The 12,073-nt window shown below is 44.1% G+C and overlaps 1 protein-coding gene across 3 annotated transcripts in view; it reads right to left on the reverse strand.

Annotated features, from left to right (window-relative positions):
* LOC144596678 (fasciculation and elongation protein zeta-2-like) overlaps positions 1-11,711 on the reverse strand; it is a 97,314-nt gene extending 85,603 nt beyond the window's left edge. For 2 of the 3 annotated variants that reach the window (XM_078405332.1, XM_078405330.1), the window contains exon 1: positions 11,297-11,709. In XM_078405332.1, the coding sequence (XP_078261458.1) occupies positions 11,297-11,700 (404 nt within the window). In that variant the 5' untranslated portion in view covers positions 11,701-11,709. Of the gene's footprint in view, positions 1-11,296 lie in introns of all 3 variants that reach the window. The other variant, XM_078405331.1, reaches the window with a different exon arrangement.
* Between the last annotated feature and the right edge of the window lie 362 nt (positions 11,712-12,073).

Consider the following 12,073-nt stretch of genomic DNA (forward strand, 5'->3'; position numbering starts at 1 on the left):
CACTTTCCCTCCACAGATGCTGACCTGCTAAATTCCCTGGAGAGAAGGAATTTGTTACGTTTTGGGTCAAGGCCCTTCTTCAGAGATGTGTGTGGTTTGCTGAGGAGCTACATATGGAGAGACACAGAGTGCTGGAATAATGCAGCATGTTAGGCAGCATCCTTGGAGAACATGAATAGGTGACATTTAGAAGGGTCCTGACCCAAAACATTACCTATCCATCTTCTCATGGGATGCTTCCTGGCCCGCTGAGTTATTCCAGCATTGTCTTTTTTTTGTAAAGCAACATTTGCTGTTCCTTGCAGCTACAAATAGCATTGGGACCTTTGTGCAGTCAGCAGCAAAAATGTCCACTTCTGAGTTTATTATGGATGAAGCAGCAGTGAATGGTTGTGTCTAGCACATTGCCATGGGGCATTCCTGCAGAGATGGCCTGGGGCTGTGATGATTGACTTCTGTCAACCATAACCATCTTCATTTGTGTGACACGTATCTCCATTCATTGGAGTATCTTCCCTTCAATGCACTATAACTTCAATTTTATCGGAGCCGGCTGTACTTTTTGAGAAGTCTCCGCTCCTTCAACGTCTGCAGTAAGATGCTGCAGATGTTCTACCAATCAGTGGCAGCCAATGCCATCTTCTTCGCTGCTGTGTGCTGGGGCAGGAAGGCGAAGGCTGCGGACGCCAATAGGATCAACAAAGATCAGGAAGGCTGGCTTCATGAGAGGTGGTCTTGGAGGGGAGGAAGCTCCTCAAATTGCGGAGCATCCTGGACAATACAGCTCACCCCCTCCATGACACACTGGTCAACCCTGAGGAGTACCTTCAGCAACAGACTGATTCCACCAAGATGCAGGACAGAACGCCACAGGAGATCCTTCTTCCCTGTGGCTATCAAACTGTACAACTCCTCCCCCCTCTATCGTGGGGTAGACCGAGACTGACCCCCTCTCCCCACCCCCCCCATCCCCAATCTTTCCACATCCTCAATCCTTTCCACTCGTAAAGTTAATTTCATGTATGTTGTGTTTTTATGACTGTTGGCAGACAATTTCCCGCCTGTGATAAATAAAGTTCTATCATATCGTATCAGGATGCCCTGATCACCACTCAGTCAAAATAATGCATTGTGTTATTAATGAATTTTGAAAGGTTTACAAAGCAGACAATTTCACCATAACCATAAACTACAAATGCATCAAATGGTGAAATAAAAATAAGCACATTGCTCTGCACGAGTTGTCTAGTGGAAATCAGGGTTAATGTTAATTGTTGTGAATACGAAATATTATGCTGCAGCTACTTTAGGCAAGCTTGTATAACCCATAAGTACTTCAGACAAATAATGGGAGTCCAAAATGATATTGTCCTCACTTTGCATCTCCATGAGAGAAAGTAGAAAAAAAAAACAGATTCTGTGGTGAGCCACGCTTTAACAAAAAAAAATTGTCAAAATGGACAGGATTAAAAAAATTCATGACTTTTCTTCACAATTTAAATGCTCATGAATACAGTAAACCTTTGTTTTAACGGACCTCTTGACGGATTTCGGTTATAGCGGAAGGACCTCGGCTGGCACTGCCTCCCAGGCCTCTTACTGCCCACATCATTCAGTTGAAGTGGCTGTTGTAATAAGGTCATAAGTGATAGTAGAATTATGCCATTCGGCCCATCAAGTCTACTCCACCATTCAATCATGTCTGATCTATCTCTCACTCCTAACCCCATTCTCCTGCCTTCTCCCCATAATGTTTGACATCTGTACTAATCAAGAATGATTGTTGCAGTTAACGTTGTAGCCCTTGGGAATAGCGCTTTCCTCAGGCCATAGCCACCGACAGGATGCACTAGGCCAGCGTGGAGCTTCCTCCCTTCTCACCAGCCATCACTTCGTCCGCTCCGCTCTACACTGCGGCCTCCTCCTCCTTCTCCTATCACTTTGTCCACTCCGATGCTGCCTCCTCCTCCTCCTCGCCAGGAGTCATCGATATCTTCGAAGATACAGTATGTCAGTGACTCTGGGGAGGCGGCGGAGGGGAGGTGGAAAGAGGCCAACAAAATACACCAACGAGCCCTTCTCCACCAGATGCCCACTCTATCCGGTTGATGTGGCTCACGTTATGGCCCCCGGCAGGACGCACTCGGTCACTGTGGGGCTCCCTCCCCTCTCATCAGCTGCCACCTCCTGTTGACCATTGCTTTGTCCGCTTCCCATTGCCTCCTCCTCATCCTCATGTCGCTTTGTCCACTCGGCCTCTTCCTCCCTCCACCATTGCCTCCTCCTTCTCCCCCGGATTCTCCGACATACTCCACCATGGAAGATGTTGATGACTGCCGGGGAGGAGGCGGCGGCGGTGGAGGAGCAGGGAATGGACAAAGCAATGGCTGGCCGGAAGAAGCTGCGGCTGGTGAAAGGGGAGGGGGTTCCACAGTGACCGAGTGCAACCTGTTGGTAGCCCAAAGAAAGCGTTGCCAGCCAGGGGCTATAATGTGAGCCACAACAACAGCAGAGCCATCTGGACCATGCGGCAGCTGGTGAAGAAGAGCTCGCTCATGTCATGCAGACCAATGGCATCGGCGCCTTGTTTTAAGGTGAAATGACACAAACTGCTGGAGGGACTCATCAGACTGAGGGGTCGTGACACGAAACGTCACCAATCCATTCTCCAGAAATGCCGCCTGACCTGCTGAGTTACTCCAGCACTGAAACATAAGAATGTGCCCCAAACAGATACAATAACCTCAAATGATTACAAACTAAATTGAAATGGCTCTAGACACAAATAATCAAAAGTGTTATTGAATATTAATAATAATAGTAACTCCATCAGTCTATTATGCTGAAGGGTCCTGACACAAACATTGCCTGCCCATTCCCTCCATAAATGCTGTCTGACCTGCTGACTTCCTCCAACACTACTTTACTCAAGATTCCAGCATCTGTAGTTTCTTGTGTCTCTATTATGTCTCTTACTCTGTTTAGTAACAATTACCAATGCATTAGTGACAGGGTCACAGAGTCATAGTTATATAGCACGGAAATAGGTCTTTTTGGCCAACTAGCCCAAGATGCATGTTGGCCAAGATGCCCCATCTACACTAGTTCCACCTGCCCGCATTTGGCCCATATCGCTCTAAACCTTACCTATCCATGTAACTGTCCAAATGTATTTTAAATGTTGTTTATAGTACCTGCCTCAACTACCTTCTCTGGCAGTTTGTTCCATATACTCAGCACCCTCTGTGAAAAAGTTTGCCCCCATGGATTTCTATTAAATCTTTCCCCTTTCACCTTAAACCTATGTCCTCTGGTAAAAGACTCAGTGCATTCATTCACCCTAGCTATTTCCCTCATGATCTTATACACTCCTGCACTCCAAGGAATATAAAGTACTAAAAGTCACCACAATTGCCCTGGTGAAAGCCAGAAAGTCACACAAATCTGCACGGTAGAAAGAACAGTAAAATGCAATTTACATTTTTCAGCAACAATTCTAAGTCAGCATCAATTTCACACTTATTTGCACGAACATCATGGGAGATTAAATTAAGTTTTATTTTAATTTAAGATAAACTAATATCATAAATATTTTAAGCCTTGAGATAATGTTTTTAATCATCCTTTGTATAAAATGTGAAAGGAGTAACTCGGATTATTTAGAATGGAAACATTCTAAAGAATAAAACGTAACTTTACAATATTTCCTAACTGAAGTGCACTGATTACACTATCAAAATGAATTGGACATTTAGATTGCCCATTGAATGATCAACAAGATGTAACTAGATGCAGCAAACTAATGATAGTTAAAAAAAACTAGATGCTGGAAATCTGAAATAAAAGCAGAACATGTTGGATGCATATTACACACGCAGTGAACATATTTTATATTGACAAATTCATCAATTCAGATTGGTAGATTAAGACCAACTCATAGTTCTATAATAATCAAGAGGGTGCTAGGCAGGATACTTAGCAAACTGCTCTTCTTTAAATGTAACACATTTAAATTAACTTTGTTCATTTACACGGTGGCGCAGCGGTAGAGTTGCTGCCTTACAGCGCTTGCAGCGCCGGAGACCCGGGTTCAATCTAGACTACGGTGGCTGCCTGTAAGGAGTTTGTACGTTCTCCCCGTGACCTGCGTGGGTTTTCTCCGAGAACTTCGGTTTCCTCCCACACTCCAAAGACGTACTGGTTTGTAGGATGATTGGCTTGGGTTTGTATACTTGGTACAATTGTAAATTGTCCCTAGTGTGTGTAGGGCAGTGTTAATGTGCGGGGATCGCTGGTCGGTGCGGACTCAATGGGCCGAAGGGCCTTTTTCCGCGCAGTATTGCTAAACTCTAAACTAAATTATAGAGTAGCCTATTAAATCAATAAGGATGTCCCCTGGAATCGGTTCACCTCTGAAAATGCAGAACACTCAGTATTGCAGGATGATTTAAGGAGGAATAAAAAATATAAAATATAATGGAAACATGAAAAGGCTATTCTTAACTAATTCTGGGCTGCAAGCAGTCTAAGAATAGGTAATAACTTTCAGTGCAGCTTCCCAGAGGAAAATATTGATCCACAATAGAGTATACTAGACCAAGTGGACCCGTTGGGACCAAACCTTTCCTGCATTGGTGCAGCACCCTGTCCTCCCCCACTCCCCTCTCTCCTCAACCCCCCCCCCCTCCCCTCTCCCTTCTCCCCCCCTCCCCCCTCCTTTTAAACTTTAAAATGTGAATAACTTTAAAAATATAAGACCGATTTCAATGAAACTACTTGCATTATCACTAAAGTGACAATGGTGAGTAAGGTGGGCCTAAAATTGTTGACGCTATCGTGTATCGTTTTGGCTGAAGTTCAATCACAAACATGATAACAAATGAGAGTTTTAGTATATAGATTCAGTTGTTGCAAACCAGACTTATAGATTGCAACAAACAAGTCAGCATTTCTTGACTATGGCACGTAATTATAGATCATTGGAAAGAGATAAAATATCATAACGTTGAAAAATCTCATAATAAAATTCATACATTTCAAGTCACAATTTGTGCATGGAATCAGAACTTTCAGTATTTTTCTGCCTTGATTCAGTTTGCATTAAACTTATTATTTTCTCTCTCCAAGAGATTATTGTTTTACGATAAAACCAGTAAGAATAATGAAAAAAAATTCAAAAGTGGACAGGTTCAGCCTTCACAGTGGTGCTAGTAGACACAGTTGATATTTGTTTTAAATATTCACTTTTTGGTACCAAGGTGTCACTGGCATGGCCAAGAAGTATCGTCCATCCTTAAGTGGTGATGATGACCAACCACCTTAAATTTATTCTAACAAGGCTGGTGGGTAGAAGTTTGAAGAGTCAGACTAAGCAGCAATGAAGGAACAGTGATATGTTTAGAGTTGGAATGGTCAGTTATGTACTGCAAATTTGCAAGTGGTGCCATTCCTAAGCACCTGTTGTCCTTGGCTTTCACAGTAGGTGCTTTCAGGGGACCTCGGCAAAGAACCATATGACGTTTTGTTGAGGGTACACACTGCATTCATATTGCACTGGAGATGAAGATTTAGGTTGATAGATGGGATGCCAATCAACCCAGTTGAATTGCCATTGATAATGAACTACTTTGAGTGTTGTTGAAGCTGTCTACATCCAAGCAAGTGAACAGTATTCCACCACACTCTTAATGTGCCTTATAGGCATGTGAAAAGTTTTGAGGTATCAGGAATCAAGTCATATGCTGCAGGATATCTTAGCTCCTAGTCCTTAGCTCCTCATCCTAGTCCAGTTGAGATGTCTCGTCAGTGGTGACCCCTCCCCAACTCCCCAAGGGCAGCAGGTTGGCACAGCGGTAGAGTTACTGCCTGAGAGCGCCAAAGACCCGGGTTCGATATTAACTACGTGGGTGCTTTTTTTCACGGAGTTTGTTCATTCTTCCCATGACCTGCGTGGGCTTTCTTCAGGATCTCCAATTTCCTCCAAAGACGTACAGGTTTGTAGATTAATTGCCTTGGTATAATTGCAAATTGTCCCTAGTACGTGTAGGATAGTGTTAGCGTGCAGGGATCGCTGGGCAGCGTGGACACGGTGGGCCGAAGGGCCTGTTTCTGAGCTTGAAATATTGATTGCTTCATTTTGCGGGCTGGTGTAAATGCAAATGAACTCTAAAATCACCATCCAACATACCTACTACTGACTTTATAATTGATAAAGCAACTGAAAGTGGTTAGATCTGCAACACGGCACACAAGGAACTTTGAGCGATATTCATGGGGTCAGGATAATTTTCCAGGCACGTAGTAATTAAGATGAATAGGTCACATGTGGTGATGATGGGCTTTTATCTTAACTCACTGTAGATCTTCTGAAGAAGATACCTTACCAAGGCTGGTAGGTAGGAATTTCTAATAGTCTAATTTTAAAAAGACAAAATTATTGATAATAATATTGATCATAATTAGAATTGCAAAAAAAGCATACCTGTCACAATAAAGTTTTCAACTAAAGTTAAAAAGTTAAAATAAACAAATTTTGCCATGCATTAATACTAGATATTTTGCCAATTTGGTGTCAAGGAGGAAAATTTGAAAATGTCGAGGTGAAGAAGTATGCAACCTCTCTGTCATGTAAACACTAACAGGGTTCCACAAATTAACTTTGGCATTAAGTAAATTACCAGCAGCACAGGTTCCCAATCTGGACTTTATAAATATATTTTAAGGAAGTCTGAAAGAGTGTTTTTATTACAACAACTCTGAATAGTAATGAGTAGCTAAACACTTTAATTCTCCTTCCCATTCCCACACTGACTTTACTGTCCTAGGTCTCCTCCATTGTCAGAGTGAGGCCAAAAGCTGGAGTAACTCAGCAGGTCAGGCAGCATCTCATATTTCGCTTGGGCAGCTTACAGCCCAGTGGTATGAATATTGATTTCTCTAACTTCAAGTAACCCTGGCATTCCCTCTCTCTCTATCCCTCCCCCACCCAAGTCACACCAGCTTCTCGTTTTCACCCAACAAGCAGCTAACAAAATGGCCTGTTTCCTTTATTGGTTACTTTTCTGCTTATCTTTCATTCATTGTTCTTGTCTCTCTCTACATTATCGTCTTTTTCTCTCGTTTCCTTTTCCCGTGACTTTCAGTCTGAAGAAGGGTCTCGACTCAAAACATCACCCACTCCTTCTCTCCAGAGATGCTGCCTGACCCACTGTTCCTCCAGATTTTTGTGTCAATCTTCTGAATAGAGGGGGAGTTTTTGTTGTTACCTAAAATTGCAGAATTTGATGTTCATACCATTGGAAAGCTATCCAACCGGAATGTGAGTTGTTTTTCCTCCAGTTTGTGTGCCAAGAAAGCAGCCAGGGAGAGAAAGATCAGCATGGGATTCGGAAGAGAATAGTTGCACATCGCTTGTGGTTGCAGGGGAAAGTACATGAGGGGGGAGTGGTTCAGGTGGGATGAGATGAGTGAACCATGGAGTTGCAGAGGCAGTGGTCTCTGCAGAAGGTGGAAAGTAGTGCGGATCAAAAGATGCAACTGGCAGCGAGATCACGTTGGAGGTGATGGAAATGTTAGAGAATGATGTGCTGGATGCAGAGGCCGGTGGAGTGAAAGGCAAGGACTAGGGGAACTATCCTTGTTCAGTGTGAGAGAAGGCGAGCGAGAGCAGAGTAGAACTATAGGACACAGAGGAGACACGAGAGAAGGATTCATCTATGCAGCAGGGGGGGAAACCATGTTTACCAAAGATCGAGGCCATTTTGGGAACACTGGATGTGCTATGGGAAAGTACTGGGGGGGGGGGGGGGGGGGGGAGATGGTTTGGGTGGGAAGGAATGAGTGAACCAAGGAGTTGCCGAGTGAGCGATCTATATGGAAGGTGGAAAGGGGTAGAGATGGGAAGATGTGACATTGATGTGCAGATATTACTTTCCCCTGCAACCACAGGTGATGCAGCACCTGTCTCCATACCTCCTCCGTCACCCCCATCCAGGGACCCCAGCAGTCCTTCCAATTGAGACAGATGTTCATTTGCACCTCCTCGAACTTCATCCTCTGCATCCAATGTTCCTGATGTGGCCTCCTGTACATCGGTGAGATCATGTGTAGACTTGTCGATTGCTTTGCCGAACACTTACACTCGGCCCACCAAGGCCTACTGGGTCTCCCGATCGCTAACCATTTTAAGAACCCCTTCCCATAGTGACTTTTGAGTCCTGGGCCTCCTCCATTGCCAGAGTGAGGCCACACACAAACTGGAGGATCAGAAATTTGTATTCCACTTGGGTAGCTTACAACCCAATGACATGAACATTGAATTGTCCAATTTTAGATAACTACAACTATCCCACAAATAATCCCGTCCCCTCTCCTTTCTCCCGTAAGCTTCTTCCCTCCACTCCCCTTCCCTGACCGTTTCTCTCATCCCCCTGCACCTGCATTCCATCCACAAAATTCAAAACCTTCAAGCTCCATAATTCACATCTCTGTCCTTTTGGGCTCACATCTGTCTTTTTATCTCTGGTCTTTGTCCAACAATCTGCCTATCAAAACCCCCCCTTGCCCGCGTTCACCTATTCCCGGACATTCTCTGTCTGGCCCCTCCTCCCTTCTAGCTTTTCCCTCTCCCCCTCTCTCCCCCCCCCCCCCCCCACAAAGAGTCTGAAGAAGGGTCACAACCCAAAACGTCATCCATCCATGTCATCCAAGGATGCTACCTGACCTGCTGAGTTTACTCCAGAATTTTGTGTCTTTCTTTGGTATAAACCTGTATCTGCAATACCTTGTTGTTACAAAAAGGATTCCTTGATTTACAGGTAATAAATCCATACTTTGTGAAACAGCAAGCATGTGAAATCAAATTCCACATTATTAAAACTTATTTCGTTCATTCCTCCTAAAATCCACATTGACCCTTAACTGACTTTGGTACCAATATAATCACATTAACATGACTACCGGATAGATTTCTCTTAAATGTGTCATTTGTGCACTGAACTTGTACTAGTACCGTGCCAGAACTTACTTAAATAAGGCAGAACAAGCAAACCACCCTTACTGAATTATTTAAGCAGTATTTGGTGCTAAGAAAAATGAGCAGGGTCAAAACAGGAACAAAGTGTTGTACTTGGAAACTTAGTAAAGAGGTAACTCACAACATGGTTTGAAAATCAATGAAACACATTCAATACCTCACTCTGTATAAACTGGTCACCATATTTGCATCTTTACTAATGAAAGACATGGATTGAGTAATTTAGTAGAATGTAAGATATGACATGCACATGTTATTCACATCTCTACAACAGCAAAGATAAAGATGAACAAAAAAAATGATTTTAAATTATTAAAAAGTAACTGAAGTGAAGATTGGTTCCAATATTCAATTCCTTGTAAACATTATTGCATAGAATCTCAAATGATTTCTTGCTAACAGAATTTGGCTTATAATGAGACAAAAAGCTGAAAATCTTTAATAAAAACAGAAATTACTGGAAATACTCAGGTGAGTTCTGATGAACAGTCATCGACCTGAAATGTTACCACTACATCCTTTTACCGAGGTTGAATATTTTGCTGAATATATGAATATCTGAATATTTCCAACATTTTTTTTTTTCTTACAATAAGCTACCTGGGCTACATAGGCTAGTTACCCACCCAGATGATCTCAATGCAGCACCAAGTCTACAGTTCTATGAGGAAACAATATTCAGACCCATCTGAAGAAGGGTCTCTACCTGAAACATCACCCATTCCTTCTCTCCAGATATGCCACGTGTTCTGCTGAGTTACTCCAGCATTTTGAGACTATCATAGATTTATATTCTGCAGCTATGCACTGGATGCTAAAATACTATAAATCACGGTATACTCCAATAGAGCCAATTCATAAATTGAAAACTTACATACTCAACATTATGATTAAAATCAGTCATTATCCTCCAAACTTTTACTTGCAATACACAATCAGGACCAATTCAGTTTACAATAGACAATAGGTGAAGTAGGCCATTCGGCCCTTCGAGCCAGCACTCCCATTCAATGTGATCATGGCTGATCATTCTCAATCAGTACCCCATTCCTGCCTTCTCCCCATACCCCTGACTCCGCTATCCTTAAGAGCTCTATCTAGCTCTCTCTTGAATACATTCAGAGAATTGGCCTCCACTGCCTTCTGAGAGAGAATTCCACAGATTCACAACTCTCCGACTGAAAAGGTTTTTCCTCATCTCCGTTCTAAATGGCCTACCCCTTATTCTTAAACTGTGGCCCCTGGTTCTGGACTCCCCCAACATTGGGAATATGTTTCCTGCCTCTAACGTGTCTAACCCCTTAATAATCTTATACGTTTCGATAAGATCCCCTCTCATCCTTCTAAATTCCAATGTATACAAGCCTAGACGCTCCAGTCTTTCAACATATGACAGTCCCGCCATTCCGGGAATTAACCTAGTAAACCTACGCTGCACGCCCTCAATAGCAAGAATATCCTTCCACAAATTTGGAGACCTAAAGAACTGTGCAACAAAACCTTTTTGTGTACAAATATAAATAAGGCAGTTAGCTCTGCCTACACAGTGCAGCACACACAGCAAAGAGAGAAACCTTTTGACAGTGCCAGAGCCCCAGGTTCAATACTGACCAAGGTTGTTAACTGTGAAGTCTGTACATTCTCCCAGTGACCGTGGGATGCCTCAGGAGGCTCCCGTTTCCTGCCACACCGTAACGATGTACAGATTAGTAGGTCACTTGACCAATCGATGAGAATGGGGTGACAATATAAAAATGTTTTATGGATTAATGCTGGATTAGTGTAAATAGATGGATGATGCACTCGGTGGGCCAAAGGACCTGTTTCCGTGCTGGATCCCTCTATGAATATGACATATCATGCAAGCCCATAACATATCCAGTATGCTCAATGTTCTTTTTTTTCACATTGTAGGAAGCAAATGACCTTACATAAAAAGTTTCATGTTCCGATGAGAAGAATGTATTCTGCAAAACATACAGATCTGCTCGAAAAGTGAATTCTAATGAAACATACAGGAGCACTACAATTCGCCCATCACCTGGAAAAGATCTGCAGAGGGGAAAACGACATCTCAAGTACAGACCTATAGTCCGCCGGTGATGTTGCACTGAAAGCCAGGACGACAAAGTGGCGAGGACAAAGTTTGCATCAATGCAGATTCACTGGATGGATGCAACAACGGATCACGGAGAACCTCCCCCGCCCCGACACACACATTCCCAGACCCGGTCCCATTCGCGACCCTCGCCCCGCACTCACTCGTCGTCTCTCATTATGTTCTCATCGGAGATGGGTTTGACCGGAGCAATGTTTTCCGTGTTGGTGTTGTAGTTGCGGAAGCACACGGTTAACTTCTCGTCGAAGTCATTGACCAGATCCTCCATCGATTTGAAGCTGACTATCTCGCCGGAGAAGTTGTCAAGCTCGGAGAAATCTTCCAGGCTCTGCTCCAGCGTTCCGGGGCCGCCGGCCGGAGCAGGGACGCCGTTAGAGTTTACCCGATCCAGTTTGAAATTGCCGGAGGGCGCCTTGAACTCGAAGAAATCCTGCCAGTCCTCGTCGAACTGCGCCAAGGGAGCCGCCATGGCCGCAGCAATCGGACCTCCCGTCGCTCGACCACTCCGTCCGTCCCTCCCTCCAGCGACGGGGGCGCGCGCGCGCATGCACGCCAACTGCCAGCCAGCAGCGTGGCGTCGCCGCCCCATGCGCCGTGACATCACTCCGTCCGCATGGATCGCCGGGCGGGGGGGCAGAGCGTTCCCGACCAACCACGTGACCTCGACAACTCGAGGCGTGTGCCCGGTCTTCTTGGGCTGCTGACAACCGCAGCAGTACGAGTATTGATTTCTCTTACTTCAAATAACCTTTGCTTTCCTTCTCTCTCAGTCCCTCCCTCCCCCACATTAGTCATCCTACTAGTTTCACTGGCCTAATTGATTTCAATATTGTGTTCAGTTCTGGGCACCATGATATTATCAAGCTTTAAAGGGTTCAGAGAAGATTTACGAGGATGTTGCCAGGATTAGAGGGTCTGAG

Source organism: Rhinoraja longicauda, chromosome 9 (assembly GCF_053455715.1).
Source record: "Rhinoraja longicauda isolate Sanriku21f chromosome 9, sRhiLon1.1, whole genome shotgun sequence".
Lineage (NCBI taxonomy): Eukaryota > Metazoa > Chordata > Chondrichthyes > Rajiformes > Arhynchobatidae > Rhinoraja > Rhinoraja longicauda.